The sequence below is a fragment of the Solea solea genome, chromosome 8 (assembly GCF_958295425.1).
Source record: "Solea solea chromosome 8, fSolSol10.1, whole genome shotgun sequence".
NCBI lineage: Eukaryota > Metazoa > Chordata > Actinopteri > Pleuronectiformes > Soleidae > Solea > Solea solea.
Genome location: NC_081141.1, coordinates 9,282,946 through 9,300,319, shown reverse-complemented (window position 1 = coordinate 9,300,319; position 17,374 = coordinate 9,282,946). Strand labels below are relative to the sequence as shown.

The following is a 17,374-nucleotide window of genomic DNA, read 5'->3' as shown; positions in this document are numbered from 1 at the left end:
TCACTGCAGCTCATCATACCCAGGAAATACCAAGAGATTCACTGCAGCCTACAAATGACTTCCAGACCTCTTCAGCCAGTCACAGCTCACGTCTGGAGGGAGGTAGGATGTATTGTTTATGTATTCAACAAACATAAACATTCAACATTTATTTTTATTTAGGGGACAATGCACATCAAACAATACTCACTATTGTTGTTGTTGTCTTTTGAGTTAGATTCAAATACATGTGAATCTAATCCAGCATTTATTTCTAATGTCACCTGGAGCCAGAACCAGAATCTGAATAGTCATCAACACCATGAAAAGAAGCTTCCTTGCTTCCTTTTGTATCTCCTCTAGTGTAAAATACAAAGGACAACAATGCTGTATTACATTCCAAAGCTGCAGCAACTCATGAGTGAAAGAGTGTTTTTGGATTACTGAAGGCACTTAGCAAATCGAGAACCAATTTATTCCCCAAATTATGGTTTGTGTCTTTGCAGCCGGTGTGATCAAGGAAAAGGGGGGATGTTCCCTTTACGTCGAGTCTGGCGGTGTAATCCCTCAGATGACCGCAGTTTTACCTCCAGGCCGCCAGGGGTCGACAGAGCAGAAAAACAGCCGATCCAGCCAATGTTGAGGAAGCTTTGCTTGTTGTCCCTTGTACACAGTGGTAAGATGAGTGAATTTAAACTGTATTTTAATTACTTTGTCGCTGTTTTGTTTTGTTTTTTGAACTAAAAAAGGGTTTATGACATTAATCAAAGATCCAGTTGAGATAAATCAATAATGTCTTTTGTTGCGACAAGGCGCTTTATACCGCTAACGTTAGCCAAACATACGATCATCTAAAGCGGTATAGCAATCACAAAATGTAACTAATATAATATATGACGCAGGAAATGTCTCATACATGCTCACTTTAGATGTTTTAACTGCTCGAGCTGTTTGAGACGGACACCACCAACAAGACGGCCGCGTTTAAAAAGGCTCAACATGTTCACAGAGTTCTTTAGGGATTGGTGATTTTGCAACTAAATAAAGGAAGTTGATATACAGTGAGTGATGTTAATGTCCACATCATTGGAATTAATGCAATTCGAAGGCTGTAAATATTGTTATCTTCCAGACTCATGCAGCTGCTATTAAAACACAACTGTTTTATTTTAATATCACAGTAATCTTACTGTGTCCTTTTACTTTTGCATTCAGATTTGTAGCCTTCCTATAGGGTCATAGTTGATGCACAGACCTTCATCATGGTCAAACAGCAGCGGCGAACAAGAGACAGGTGAGCATATCATCACACACCACAATCACAGTCAGTCTGTGAAGGTGCAGCTTCATCAGAAAAGCAGATCAAAGCTTTAAACTCATGTCACACAGCTGTAGAGTATGTATAAAACATAAGTTAGGTTGACCAAAGTGCTGTACAGACCACATCAACATATCAAATGTCTTTGAGTCCATACACATGTCTGTATTGTTAGTTATTTAAATCAGCTCTCAAGATTTGTTGTCGGTTTCAGATGTTGTGTCTCTGTGTACTGTAGTTGTACTGTAGTACAAGTTGTATGTCGCTCACCCTCCCGCACTTATGTCCACAGAGAAAAGCAGCATGTGGGAACATAGCAGCTACTGGTGTTGTGCTGCCTCTTTTTGTATATTTGTGTTGTACAAAGCAACACAAACTTCAGTTTTAATATGTAATCTACCAACAAATCAATGCATTTAGGCATGTAGAAATGCTCAAGACGACATTTTGTAGTTGAAACCAAGCATTAGAATGTGGAAGACAGTTATATTGCTCCCTCATAATCATAATTGTATTGAATTGTATTGAATTGAATTGAATGAAATGACTTTGAATGTGCCATGGTTTTTGGTGCCAGACAGGCTGATCTGAGTATTTCAGAAATTGCATGGGTGATGACCGAGAAAGATCAGAAAAAGAGAAAATATCCAGTGAGCAGTAAGTTTCCTCTCCTTCTCTGTTGTCAGGTGTTTTTTACCTGCATCTGGTAATGCTGTGGCACAGGTTCGATTCCCTGTTGGCCCTATACAGAGGAGACCTCTGCCACATCACCAGGTAGATTCACAATCTGGACGCTGTGTATCTGATGTCCTGAAGACACTTCACTGACTACTTTTTATGTTTTAAGGTCTCGGGCAGGAAGTGGGTCTGTTCAGGGACAGGAAGCTCCACCACCACAGAGGGAGATAGAAGAGATAAAAATGACCCAGGACCTGACGGAGGATCAGGAGAGACAAAGAGGGGGAGACTGGATGGGTCAGTCAGAGATTTGTCAGTCTCCGCCATCATTGTCATGATGAAATGACGATGAGCACTTTGTTTTTGCTGTGTGAGTCATTAACTGCAAGAGCAATGTAACAGAAACTGAGAAAAATGAGACTGTTGATTTTTCCCTTAGGTCTGCTGAGTCTTCTGCATCATGTGACCAAACAGCCAATGAAAGCAAGTCTACAGGAGGTGTGTTATGCAGTGTGTGTACTTGTGTATGTGTGTCTTTAGGGCGTCTTCTGTCCTCATGGAGACCAAAACCTAGTCATAATGAGGCAGAACCTAATTTCTGAGGAACTGGTTAAGTTTAGCGTCAATATTTGAATTGTGGTTAGGTTAAGGTTAGGGTCAGGCATTAACTGGTCATGGTTAAGTTAAATGAATGGAAGTCAGTGTAGTGTTCTAGGAAGAACAGCTGTGCAAACCTGTGTCCCTATGTGTTCTCAGGTGACATTTCATCCAGAGTTCCTCTTCCAGACCAGCAGGGGTCAGCAGAGCACAGTGAGGACAGCAGAGCTGCAGAGGTGATGAAATCATTAATTTTTCACTGTGGTGATCTGACACTGATTTTGACACTGACGTGTGTATGTGTGTGTGTAGCTGCAGAATGTGGGGTCCCTAAAGGTCACAATCCAGCGGAGCAGTGAGAACAGAGAGTTTGCACAGGCAGAGAGAACGGTGGACAGAGAGAATGGTGGACTTCATTGTCACGTCTGTAACCTCTCCTGTTGCTCCGTGCAGGTGAGAGATACTGAATTTGACTGGATGAGCACTTTGTTAGCAGCACCACAGTCACGACTCGCAACTGTCATGGTTTCTGAATTAAAACAATTAGAAACCTAAAGAGTTTCAGGGGAATCAGTAAAGTGTATCAGTTACACTGGTGGAGGCTTTAACTGAAACCCTGCTCATTCACTTAGTATTGGGTGGTGTTGTGTCATGCAGCAGAAGTTGAGAAATTATTAATTTTCGAAGTGGTAACGCGGGCAGTAGCCAATCAACACCATGTCGCTTTATCATTTTAGTAATACCAATTCTTGTTAGGAAGTCGTCCATGACAGGCACCGCACTGGTAATCATTAAAAGCTGACTCCACCCACCATCAAGAGTTTAAGCATAAACGATTTAACTTGTTAAGAAACAAGGGACACAGTTTAATTGTATTTATATTTATTTATTTATACAACTGTGTGTGTGTGTGTGTGTGTGTGTGTGTGTGTGTGTGTGTCTCCAGGTGTTTCAAGAACACATATCAGGAGCAGAACATGTGAAGAAACTGCAGGAGATCACACACTCAATCTGCCTCAAGACACAAACACTGCAGGACAGGTATGAAAATATACACACACTCACACACAAAGAGTTTGCACTGGTATCTTTTTTAGGAAACTGCATAAACCTATATTTGTTTGGACAGTATGAACAAAACTTTATCCCTAACCTTGAAGTCACTGTAAAGCAAATGCAGAGTTCTCTTCACACATTACACTTCACACAGTGGCTGAGAGTATGTGAAAAAATGACTTCTGTGAACTTAAAAGTTATTGATTAAAGTTTGAGTACATTTTCCCTACAGTCTTCTGTTCAGGATTTTAGGTGTGTCTAAAAATATGGATCAAAGACACACCATCACATCACATCATACACTGCCTGGCCAAAATAAAAAGGGTCACACACTCTAATATTTCATTGGAATGCCTTTAGCATTGTTTCCATAAGCTTCTGCAATGTCACAAGATTTATTTCCATCCAGTGTTGCATTAATTTTTCACCAAGATCTTGTATTGATGATGGAGAGTCGGACCACTGAGCAAAGCCTTCTCCAGCACATCCCAAAGATTCTCAGTGGGGTTAAGGTCTGGACTCATGTGGTGGCCAATCCATGTGTGCAAATGATGTCTCATGCTCCCTGAACCACTCTTTCACAATTTGAGCCCAATGAATCCTGACATTGTCACCTTGGAATATGCCCGTGCTATCAGCTGACCTCATTCTTTGGGCACATGATTGCGGTTGAGGTTGCTGAACCTAGACCTGACTAACTGCAGTAACCCCAGATCATAGCACTGCCACCACAGGCTTGTACAGTAGGCATTAGGCATAATAAGTCCAGGTGGTGACATTTGTTTTGACCAGGCAATGTAGTTAGCATAACTCCTCCTCAAAGGCTTTAATGATATAAAAACCCTCACGGCACGTTATCAGTGGTTTACACCTGCTCCTACACTACTGTAGTCTCTTATACTGACGACTGGTCCTGTAAAGGTGGAACAAAACACATGCAAACACACTCTCCTTACTGTCTTCCACCAGGGGGCATCGGCCTCACACCAAACGCTGGTGTGACACCTGTCAGACTCATTTCACCGGTGACGTGATTGTCCATCGAAGGACAAAACAACACAAGGTGAGCAGCGACAGGTTTCTGCTTCAGTGACCCACACACGTTTGCACTTCATTCATGGCGAAGACACTCATAGACATAATGCCTTCCCTAGCCCCTTACCCTAACCTTGACCACCACAAATACATGCCTAACCCTAACAAACCCAATTCTAACCCTGATCCTAAAACCAGGTCTTAATCCCCAAAAAGCCTTCTTAAGAAGTGAGGACCAGCCAAAATGTCCTCATTCAGTATACGAATTTTGGTCCTCACAAATACAGGAACATACAATCGCACACACTGACTCATTATTAGTCATTGATGACCGAGATGGTAATACTCACTAAGATTTAGCTTTATAAATATAGGCTAAATCATAACCAGGCTCCTCATTCCTCCCTCCACGTGCAATATACTGTAAATTTACATAAGTGCTTATACTAATTTCCCATGTTCAACCTTTGTTTATTTACTGTATACTGTAAATATCAAGTCCATACTGTGTATATTCTGCAAACTGTCTATAATGTACATTCTTCATTCTGATTTAACTAATTTTTTATAGTCTTAGTGTTAATATATTTATATATTGTAAATTTTTTGGTAATGCATGTTTATTGTTTATTATCTTTATCTTTGCTGCTGTAACAATGTAAATTTCCCCCCTGCGGGACAAATAAAGGACTATCTTATCTTCTTTACATTGTAGATTCTCACTGAGGGCATCACAACTATGAATGAACACATATGGAATTATTTAAACAAAAAAGTGTGAACTAACTCAAAACATGGTTTATATTTTAGATTTCTCAAAAGTAGCCACCCTTTGCTTTGTTGACAGCACTGCAAACCCTTGGCCTTCTCTCAATGAGCTTCATGATGTAGTCAGCTGAAATGGTTTTCACTTCACAACCTTGTCAGGGTTCATTTGTGGAATTTCTTGCCTTCTTAATGGGGTTGGGTCCATCAGTCAGCTTGGTACACAGATTAATTCATATTATGGCAAGAACTAATCAGCTAAGTAAAGAGAAACAACAGTTCATCATTACTTTGAGAAATGAAGGTCAGTCAGTCCGGAAAATTGCAAAAACCATAGAGCGCTATGACGAAACTGGCTCACGTGAGGACCGCCCCAGGAAAGGAAGACCAGGAGTCACCTCTGCTGCTGAGGATAAATTCATCCGAGTCGACAGCCTCAGAAATCACAAGTTAACAGCACCTCAGATTAGAGCCCAGATGAATGCCACACAGAGTTCTAGTAGCAGACACATCTCTACATGGAGGAGACTGCGTGAATCAGGCCTTTATGTCAAATAGCTGCTAAAAAAACACTACTAAGGAAAAGCAACAAGCTGGGCCAAGAAACACAACAAATGGACATTAGACCAGTGGAAATGTCTGAGTCCAAATTTGAGATCTTCGGTTCCACCCCCGTGTCTTTGTGTGACACAGAAAAGGTGAACGGTTGGTCTCCACATACATGGTTCCGACTGTAAAGCATGGAGGAGGAGGTGTGATGGTGTGGGGGTGCTTTGCTGGTGACACTGTTGGGGATTTATTCAAAATTGAAGGCACACTGAACCAGCATGGCCACCACAGCATCCTGCAGCATCATGCCATCCCATCCAGTTTGTGTTTAGTTGGACCTTCATTTATTTTTCAACAGGACAATGACCCCAAACACACCTCCAGGCTATTTGACCAAGGAGAGTGATGGAGTGCTGCACCAGAGCTAGTGTCTGATCAGGTGGTGAGCAGGGCACTATGCTCCTGACCTTCCTGTTCACTGTGTACACATGAGACAGTACAACTCTTGAGTTGTGTTATTGTCACAGGAGCGTCACATTCTTTAACATCTGTAACAAAATCCCTAAACTAGCTATAGCAGTCTTGCTGTGGTCTGCTGGGGTCAAGGCAAAGGATGGTAACAATTTAAATAAACTGATAATGAAGGCTGGTCATCTGGTAAGAATGAAACTCCCCACTCTGGAGGAGGTAAGGGAGGACAGAATTCTCACAAAACTGAGGACAATAATGGACAATGCCTCACACTCCCTCCATAAAACCCTTCAGAGGCACCAATAGCAAGTGTCTAGCTGCGCCAGATGGGTCACCTGACCTAAACCCAACTGAGATGATTTGGGATGAGATGGACCGCAGAGTGAAGGCTAAAGGGCCAAAAAGTGCTCAGCTTAAATATAAAACATGCTTTAAGTTATTTCACACTTTTTGGTTTACTACATAATTCCATATGTGTTCATTCATAGTTTTGATGCCTTTAGTGAGAATCTACAATGTAAATAGTCATGAAAATAAAGAAAAACCATTAAATGAGAAGGAGTGTCCAAACCTTTTGACTGGTAGTGTACATATATACTCTACACTGCTGTAATATATCTATTTTCCACATGGTACTGTGAAAAATAATAATAAATATATATATGCATTTATTAAAAGTATTTTACATGTTCATTTATCAACACTCTGCAGGGGGCGGTAATGAGGCTTAAGCATATACTGTTTATATGTATATATTGTATACTGTGTGTATAGACAGTGTACACACATCACCCCCTGATAGCCATTCCTCACTGGCTTAAATTTTCACAACTTCCTGTTTCTGTGTGTTATCCAGATGTGTAAGCAGCTGTGTCGTCCCTTCTGTCCAGTGTGCAAGCATCACTTCAGGACTCCAAGGAAGTTTGTGGAGCACATGAAGTCTCCAGAACATAAGCAGCAGGTCAGCAGCTCACCTCACCCTCACATCACTGAGTTTCTTCTAAACATCTAAAGTGAATTCAGGTCAAGAACCATCAACCATAAAGAAATCCTATATACACATCAAGATTATAACTTGCATCAACCCTCACTGCTTCTCCACAGCAACAAAATGAAAATGACAGGCCTCATGTTAAATGCTTCTAATGAACAGCTCATGTCATGTGATGCAGGGTAAACTTGATTCTTTGTCTCCCACAGGTGCATCTCCATGAGGCTCAGGAGGAGGAGCTGATCACAGTCGACGCTGTTGGCTGCTTCAGGGGGGAGGAAGAGGAAAATGAGGAGGAGGAGGAGGAGGAGGAAGAAGCAGCAGCAGCAGAAGTAGCTGATGAAGAGGAGTCACAGGCAAAGGAGAAAGTGTTACAGGTATATTTTCTAACTTTTGTGAACAAGCTTCCTTTTTTTTTCATTCCTGCTTCATACTGAGTCTCACATGTCGCAGCTGCACACACTGGTTGTTAGAAATTGGTTGATGTCCTTTCTCTTCTCTCTGATTTGTACACAGAGAGTTGCTTACGTGTAGTTCCAAATTATGGGCTGCACACAGACATTCACATGCATACAGTGTTCCCACAGGTCCTTGAAATCCTTGAAAAAATTAAACTGCTTGAATTTTGTGCAAGAAAAATGTTAAGTTGATATTTCGGTAAATGTCTCCCGTCACCAATGTGCCCTTGTTGCCACCCACTGTTTCATGCACCCTGCGTTGCATGATTTTAGTAGACTAGGCCTACGATGAACAAACACCTAGTCTTAATAGCTCGTGTTGTGGACACCGTTCACTGTCTCAGCACCATTTACCTGAGATTCCATGCCGAACAATGAGCAAGTAATGTTAAGCAATAGAAAACAAATAATGTGATGCCTGGGAAATGCAAATGTTAAGGTATCTGGACAATCAGCATGCTGCAAATCAATAAAAGTGGATGCCGTGGTCTCTTACAAGTTTTTATGGAATCTGTAGTGGCAAAAGTACACTTAAATCCAAAGCCACTGAATAGTGGCTCAGTGGTTAGGACCGGTACCCTGTGTGCGAACGACATCATGGTTGCAGTGGTCGCAAGTTCGACTCCACCCCTGGCCGATTGTACTCAATTCCATTGTAAGTCGCTTTGGATAAAAGCGTCTGCTAAATGACATGTACTGTAATGTAATAGTCATTAGCTGTAGGCAGGTTTCAATTGGCTTGACTCGTAGGTACTGTTGTAGTTCATCAATCACAAAGGCGAGAGAGAGTTGTGTGAAGGGTTTGCACATTTATTTCCACTTGCCCTACACATCCAAGTGTAGAGCAATTTCTTCTTTCTGGTGTTTCCGTTCCAGCTCTGTCAGCCCTTGGCGTAGGTCCACAGCAACGGCCTCATAGTCGTAGCGTTTGGCCTCCAGTGTGATAACTTTTGTGTTGGTCGACTGTATGCTTCATTGAACTTTTCCAGTGCAGCATCAACTTGGTGTAGTCGGGTCGTAATGGAAGTTTAAAAACTTCTGCATTTCAGCGGAAAACCAAGACGGTGGTTCAGATGTCTGTGTCGTTAGCAGCCATTCTAGGTGCTAGCTCTGGCTTGTTGCTAGCCAGGCCTGGCATTTTAGGATCCTTTGGGTTGTTGGTCACTTTCTTTTTGTGGTTTCCTTGTCCACGGGCTCTCAGTGTCGACATAGTGAGCTTCTATTTCACAAGCGCTTCTAATAGGGCTTATTCGCTTTTAAATTTCAAAATATTTCTATCCACATGTATCCAAACTTTCTCGAGGATCAACAACACATAGAAATATTGCCTTGATGTTCAGTTTGTGAATGACGATCTATAGATTCCAACAGTAAGACAACTAATCCACGTAGTGACCTGATGGTCAAAAAACCTTGTTACACCAAAACTTAAAATACAGCTTCTAAAACGGACGGATCAATCCAACTGCTAGATATTTTTCAGTACATATCTTCCAATTCCTTTAACTATCATAGCCGTCAAATATATCAAAGCGTTCATATGGTAGCCTTTATCTAAAGAACAAAATAACATCAGAAAGGCCACAAAGCCACGTTCCTTTCCTTGCGATAATTTAATCAAAGGCTTAAGGCCAACAGTTAACTACTTCAGCTGTTAATAAATTACATTGTAACAACCACTCGGCCTAACCCTGAACTAAAACTAACTTCACTCTGGCTCCTACAGAATCGGTCCTGGAAAGTCATTGAAAGCTCCTTAAATTTGATGTCAACCAAGGTGTGGGGACCCTGTACATGTCAATATGTCACAAGTACTATTGCAGACTTACAGATGCAGAACTATGAATTGGCTCTTTTCTTTCTTTTTTTTCCATAAAATCCAGTTTGTAATCTGTGTGTGTGTGTGTGTGCGTGCGTGTGTGTGTGTTGCAGACAGCTGAAACAGAGGACTACAACCCTCATACTGCATACGGTGGGTTAATGAGATGAAGTGGTGTGTACTGACTCAAGCCAAGCTATATACTGTACATACACGCTCACTTTTTTAATGCATTAATTCTGCTCTGGATCTGACTGCTGTCCACACTGGTGCAGCATTTTCAAGCCCCTGAAATGGAATTTTGATAACATACTGGTTTTACATTAGTTTGAAAACTGCAGTACTGCTTTTATGTCTGGCAGGAACAAATATGTTTGAAAAATGATGGCACAGTCATTTGCTGCATTATCTGTTGGAACTTGACTTTCTGCTGTGAACAAAAACCTCTATTAAGACTTACTTTCAGTTTCACCTTGTTGTCATTCCAGCAAAAGAGAGATCCCTGTTCTGATATTTCACTGTTGTTTCTCAGTAGTGTTTTCTGAAACCAAGCAAAAGACTGCGAAGGAGATGGTCTGCTTTCTGTGTATGATTGTTTCTAGACATGTTAGTAAGGACACATATTATTCTAACATGGAGCTGAAACACTCATCGGGATGCAGGTCTATTCAAACAGGCCCAGTCCTGTGTGACTTTTAGGAGGGTTTATTGTTATAACATTGAAAATACTACGTTGTGTAACAGCTTTAAAATCCCTTTGGTTTTCATAGGCTTGGAAGCCATTATGCAATTTAGGCAAGGGTTGCCTTTGTGGACTTGAGTGGACATGCCTTTCACATTGTGGAAACATATTATGCAAATGAAGAATGGCTCAAAACGGCCCCAAAGCATTAGTCAACAAAAAAGGAGGACAAAGTGGCAAAAATAATGGAGGAAGTGAGAGAGTTGTGATAGAGTAATTCTATCCTTTCTGGTAAGAGAAGGCCACCGTAGTTCTCTGATATGCTTTGGGAAAGAGAGAAGTGAGTGCAGGAGACCTCCATTTGTTTTACTCTGCAGTCTCAGTCTTGGATGTCACAAATTCTTATGCACTGGACCTTTAAATGTCGTGTTCTGTAATAAATGAAATTAAATCATTTTTATCTGTCTCTGTCTTAACAGGAAATAGTTTTGTGGTCCCTATCTCTGGTTTCCTGTGTCAACTCTGTAACAAGTTTTTCCACAGAGAGACGACGGCGCGACATGTACACTGCAAGACACACACACACTTCCTCAACCTACAGGTAACACCTGAAGTCAAGTCATAGCTACCATGTCATCTTCTGTTTCTCTTGTTAAAAGTGAAGTCTTATACACACACACATACAAAAATCAGTTTGTGTTTTTTGTGTTTCAGAGCCACAGAGCTCAGAGGACACTGGACAAAAGTGAAGAAGAGCGCACACCTGCTCTAACCTGACCTCTTCAATTTCCCATCATGCATCTTTGTGTCATGTTGACGGTTTGTCATGTTGTGTCATGTTGACAGCTGGACAATAGTTTGAAATGTGCAAATAAATGATGACAAACATTTCAGTTATTGTGGACAATATGGGACTTTATATTACACAAGTTAAGCCCCAAAATAAGAGTTTTGAGTGTGGTCAAGAGCACATATTTCACACGTATATATTACATTTGCAAGAAGTTAAATTATTTAAACAGTAAGTAACTTAAATATTGTTAAGTTAATTTTATCAGCAGCCACATAGAAAGAGATTCACTATGTACTAACTTTAATCAAAAACATTAACATCAGGTTTGGTTGTTATTTTAAAAATAAATCTGTCGTGTAAACCGACGTTTTTCGTTTTATAACAATTGCTGGATTAAAATCACAATCTTAATTTTATTCTGGTAATTATAATACTGTCAGTCCACGTGGCATGCTGTACACTGGTACGCCGACAGAGGGCGCGCTGCCGCCAGTCGCAGAGGATTGTGGGTCGGAGACAGCGGTGGAGCATCATCAAAGCACAAGACAGGCGGACTGTTCACTTAGATCTGACCTGGACTTAGTTTGTCCGCACGCAAGCGTCTAAACAGCGGAAGAAACGATGGGACACGGTGACTTGATGAGTAAAGCGGAGGATGTAGCGGACCAGGTGAGCTGCTCGCACCAGGAAACACACACCCTAAGCCGGCCACAGACGGGGCAGGGACTCGGACAGACGGCTCCGGATAACTTCCGCTGCTTCAAAATTCTTATTAAAAACGGTTACATTACACGCAGCATGTTATACACGTTATCTAACTACAACTTAGAGTACATAGAAGTCAACTTATGGTAACTTTTCAAGCAGTAGCCTGTTGTAGGAAGGTTTTGTGTTGCAGGAACTTATTAGCCTGTGCAATTGTGTAAAAATGTTTTCCTAAAGTATGCAAAGTTCGTTTCCAGTCAAATAATTCCCGAAGTATGGAGTGGCTTTTCATGTTGTGTTCAGGGCCTTCAGCTACTTCCAATGTACTCGGAACATCTGGTGAAACACGGAAACTGAACACGAATGTGTTTTATATGCAGTTTGAATACACGCGTCATACTTTGGTATGATCAAGATGTTTCTTTCTTTTACTGAATGTAGCACAGACGAGAGTAGCAGTTGTTTGTGACTCAACATCGAAGCAAACTCGCTACTTCTGTAAAGTTAGGTCAGTTAACACGTATGCCGAAAGGAGGAGGGGACCGTAGTTGTGTACGCGAGGTCCTCCGTTATGTGTTACCCCATGTTAAGTCACTGCCAACGGGCGGGAAGTCTGAAATTGACAGATTTGTAATAGAGATTGGCGAGGTGATTGTTGATCCATATAAGGAGTGACGTGTTGTTGTTTTTTAAATGTTCTGTGGCGTGTCTTAGACGTGACGTACAAAATCTTTTTTGTCTGTAATGGTAGTAACACAATGATCACAACAAACTTTGATGACATCATATTGTGACACTTGCCTGATTTTAAGGCAAGCTTTGGATGTGTAGGACTGTCTCTGTCCTCCCCTGTAGGATGGTCTCCTTGTCTGTCCTCACCTGTTTGAGACAGGCTCCGCCTCTGTTCTCACTACTGGTGGTCTCAGTGTTGTTAATCTGGTTTTTAACATATAATATGTGATATATAATAACTCCGCCCCTCCTGCAGTTCCTCCGGGTCACCAAACACTACCTCCCCCATGTGGCCCGCCTGTGTCTGGTCAGCACCTTCCTGGAGGACGGGGTGAGGATGTGGTTTCAGTGGGGGGAGCAAAGCGACTACATCGACTCCAGCTGGGGCTGTGGATGCTTCCTTGCTAACTTCTTTGTCCTTCTCAACCTACTGATACAGCTGGGTAATACACACGGACACACACAGTACACAGACCCCACCAACCACCTGTCACTACATTAAAGTGATTATTTGGAATGTCATTAGAATGTTTTCACCTCTGTCTCTGTCTCTCTCTCTCTGTCTCTCTCTCTGTCTCTGTCCCTCCTCTGCAGGTGGCTGTGTGTTGATCCTCAGTAGAAACTTTGTTCAGTACGCCTGCTTTGCCCTGTTTGGCGTCATTACCATGCAGGTACACACAACACACCTGAGTCTCACTAATTAACGAGTCCACGCAAACATTCATCATCTAGCCCTCATGACCTGTAATGGACATATTTGTGCTCTGATGTACCATTTCTTGTTAAAATATAAGATTGTAGCTCTTTGTCTGTAATGGAATCAATACCACCCAACAATGCAGCTTCTAAGAACAAGTCATGGTTATACTTGTTTTCTTTGCATTGAGAATTGTCCTTTTACCTCATCGTGACCCCAGGGATCAAAACTACATTGTGACATTTTCTGAATGATGCACACATAGTTTTAATAATTCATATTTGATCAGTTACATGCCCTTAGACAGTTTCTATGACATGTAGTGGAAATTAGATCATTTCGGTTTTACTGCATAAACAGCTGATCTATATCTTGTGACCACAGCATCAGTTTTACTGTGAAAGTTTTTGTTCCTGTGCAGACTGTGGCCTACAGCATCCTCTGGGACCCAAAGTTCCTAATGAGGTGAGTCCTTGACCTCTGACCTATTGATTAAATGACATACAGAATGTGCTCAGTCTATAGATACAAGACCCTGCATGTGTAAAAACCTTTGGTAGAAATGTAGATTTGAAAAATCACATAATTTCCTTCCCTGGAAGACAGATTATTTATTACCGAATTTCTGAATTTGAAATGTAATAGTTTTAAGTAGAAGTTTTGTATTAATAATTGTAAATCTTAAACTAAGAGTAACCTTGTCTCTGCAGGAACCTGTCATTAGGGGGCGGTCTCCTCCTCCTTTTGGCTGAGTGCAGGGGTGAAGCTCGCAGTGTGTTTGCAGGAGTGCCCTCCCTTGGTCATCAAAGTTCTCCGAGGCACCTGCTGCAGCTCGGGGGGCGTGTCCTCCTCATCCTTATGTTCATGACACTGCTGCACTTTGACATGAGCCTATTCAGTGTGAGTCTTCTCAACAGCACAACACACAACAATAGTGTTTCATCTTTTCACTTTACACGTGTTTAGTGTGACTGTGTTAGAACCACTGAGGAGCTACAGTGTCTGCCTTTGTGCAGCAACACATTTACTGCTCACAGTATGAGCGGTTGTACATGCCGTAGATTCATATTTCTGTCACTGGATTTACTGAATAAAATGAGTAGCTCACACATCTGTAACCCTATCCATAACCCTGATACTGTACTGCTTACTGTAACCTTATAGTACAACATCACAACAGGCTGTTTGATTTGATTGTCCATAATCTTAACTCTACCAAGAAGAACATAGCAATACACAGACTCAGTGAAAGCAATTGATCACCTCACTTTTATTGTGCGGTTACCATCAAACATGCCTCACTGTGCCGTGTGTGTGTGTGTGCCTTCACCAAGAGTCAGCCTGAGACACGAAACTTGCTCTCACTAAAACATGACTGCCAGCAAGCGTTTAAGGAAAAACTTTTAGCCACTTAATGGTGGCCATCATAGAGGTGGCCGGTCTTCTGATACATCAATTCATACAATCAGGTGATTGTATGCTTATAAACATTTTTTTTTATTATTTTATCTTCAATTTCTGCTAGTGCTGGACAGTATAAAAACCGGTATAATTGATGATATGAATTTTTCGTATACTGCAAAACCATCATATGAAAAACGGAATGTGATGCAGCAAAACACGTTGTTCGATGGGGGACCCTTTTCTAGAGTTGTTCCGATTCCGATACCAGTATCGCAAATGCCTCCGATACTGCGGAAAATGTGGGCATCGGTATCGGCGAGTACTGCAGTCCATGCACCGATCCGATACCACGTAATTTATTAGAGCTCCGTTGGCTCTGACATGGTTCTTCTTCTGCTGTTTTAGAGGTGTGAAGAAGAACTGATCACCCGACACCTGTAGACAAGGAGCTAATGTTAGCTCATCATGTCGGCGGTTTGGCAGTATTTACCTCTGTTAGCACGCCTACAGTCAAACTGGAGCGGCCTGTTTATTAAACGAAAAGAGCAGCGCTACAACTAACCAGCGTACCTGTCTCCTGCGTATGTATGCCTCTGTTTTTAAAGTTTAGCATAAAGTTTAGAGACTCATTTTAACAATCTGGAGTCATGTGAAAATGATGTCACGCGCGTCGTCATGGAAACATGAAGCTCTGCCAGTGCTGCGGTGTTTGGACCAGAGTCAAAACAAACGTACAAGCTGAAAAACGAAATAACTTATCACATAGATAGGAAGCTAAAGTTTGTGAAGTCGTCTTTGCTAAAGCCCATAGAGAAATTGAACATTGTGAGTTCATGCAGAGATGGGATGTGCTGGTCTACTGCTGCCTTATTTTCTAAGTTTGTGCTCATTCAGTAAAAAGATTTCAAAAACCAACATCACAAAATAACAGATTTGAAGTTGCTGATGGAGGCAGCAGTGGATCAACAACTCTGTGATGTAAAATCACTGATTTTCTCCTTTGACTTTGTTGTGGAGAGTGAGCAGTTTATGAAGTGACACAAACGTGGTGTCCATTAGTAGAAGGCTGTCTAATGGTCTGACTTAAGCAGGTAGAGATTCTTTTACTCTGAGTCTTGTTGAGTGGCTCAAATCTTTCTTTTTTCTTGTGTCCTGTCTGGCAGCATCTATGTCTTGAGATGATTCTCTGAGAAGGGGCCTCACACAGCTCAAAAACCCAGAACTGTTCCTGTTCCTGACACTTGACAATGACTACTTATTGATCATAGATAATTGGTTAATTTGGTATTGCTTATCAAGCACCCATTCAGTTCATATCAGTCCCACCTGGAAATGACTCAGTCATTTGAGGTTTATCACAGAAGTTCATGAAAAGCAATGGTCACATTTGAATGAGATGAGAATTTGCTGGTGACCAAAAGTGTGTGGAGTGAGGAATATTCATCAGATAATCCACAGTGGCTTCTAACCTGTATATTTGCTTAAAATGTCCATCCCTAACTCTGACATCTGAAACCTGTCAGAATATGGAACTGCACTCCCTGTCCTGTTGGAAATGATGTTTTAATCTTCTTTTCAGATCCTGCAGAACCTGGTCGGCACAGCGTTGATAATCCTGGTGGCGGTGGGCTTCAAGACCAAGTTGGCGGCGCTGACTCTGGTCGCCTGGCTGCTCTGCATCAACTTCACTTTCAACGCCTTCTGGACCGTCCCCTCATACAGACCCATGCACGACTTCCTCAAGTACGACTTCTTCCAGAGTCTGTCGGTGATTGGAGGCCTGCTGCTGGTGGTGGCTCTGGGGCCCGGGGGCGTGTCAATGGATGAGAAGAAGAAGGAGTGGTGAGGGGGAGTGGGTGGAGTAAGGTGAAGGAAAAGACTGATGAAAGTCAGTGTATCATCCTCTTGATACGCTATCACTCCATTCTTCCCAGAAAATGGAAACATTGAATATTAGGTTTTTTTCTGTTTTTATAAACATCAGGAAAAAAGAAACTTTGCCTCCATTTTTAATTTATGATATTTCAGTTTCTTTTATGTACAAAAGCGACAGTATTTTATGTGTTGAGGCTGTTGGCAAGGAGACGACTTCTCTTGAAGACGCACTGAACATTAGAACCTATTAAATACTGCCAGTTTCTGTCTGTTCTCTCCTGTCTCTGCTCTCTGTATCTGTCTCTCTCTCTCCTCTGTCTTCACCTCTTTATCTCTACTGTCTTCTCTGTCTTCTGTCTCTTAATCTCTCTCTCTCTCCTCTGTCAGCTGTGACAAAGTTGATGTTATTCTTTTGTAATTGTAGTTGTGTAATAAATACATCATTGCAGCATTGTGAAGTGTAATGTTTGTTTTTATGGAATTCTCCAGGTATAAATTGGATAAGGTTATTTACTGGCCAACATAACCTAAACACATTCTAATGTAACCCTAAAATCAGGTCTTGACCCTGAAAAGGGCCTTGAATGTTGAGGAGCAGCTAAAATTTCCTCTCACAGCCTACAACAAACATACACAGAAATGAATGATCATGCCTCAGAGAAAACCACACTGAAATTGCAGCATCTGTAAACAGCACATGAGCATCCCTCTTTCATAATGTAACAAAATGCACTTTGTACCAAAGATAAGTGGAAGTACCAAAATAAAAG

General features: G+C 41.6%; 2 protein-coding genes across 3 annotated transcripts; both read left to right on the top strand.

Moving 5' to 3' along the window:
- Positions 1-530: 530 nt before the first annotated feature.
- Positions 531-11,291, top strand: ciz1b (cdkn1a interacting zinc finger protein 1b). 2 transcript variants are annotated; one of them, XM_058635143.1, is made up of 14 exons: positions 531-655; positions 1,195-1,273; positions 1,984-2,071; positions 2,145-2,272; positions 2,415-2,473; positions 2,732-2,808; positions 2,885-3,025; positions 3,519-3,613; positions 4,598-4,691; positions 7,305-7,409; positions 7,649-7,816; positions 9,830-9,869; positions 10,878-10,999; positions 11,113-11,291. In XM_058635143.1, the coding sequence occupies exons 2-14, from the start codon at positions 1,242-1,244 to the stop codon at positions 11,173-11,175; spliced, it is 1,212 nt and encodes a 403-aa protein (XP_058491126.1). In that variant the 5' UTR covers positions 531-655; positions 1,195-1,241; the 3' UTR covers positions 11,176-11,291. The 2 variants fall into 2 exon arrangements, with proteins under 2 accessions (XP_058491126.1, XP_058491128.1); XM_058635145.1 differs by lacking the exon at positions 531-655 and adding an exon at positions 704-1,040.
- A 387-nt stretch (positions 11,292-11,678) lies between these two features.
- Positions 11,679-17,058, top strand: surf4l (surfeit 4, like). The gene is made up of 6 exons (XM_058635086.1): positions 11,679-11,860; positions 12,885-13,071; positions 13,223-13,299; positions 13,747-13,790; positions 14,036-14,225; positions 16,309-17,058. The coding sequence occupies exons 1-6, from the start codon at positions 11,813-11,815 to the stop codon at positions 16,573-16,575; spliced, it is 813 nt and encodes a 270-aa protein (XP_058491069.1). The 5' UTR covers positions 11,679-11,812; the 3' UTR covers positions 16,576-17,058.
- The last annotated feature ends 316 nt before the right edge of the window (positions 17,059-17,374 follow it).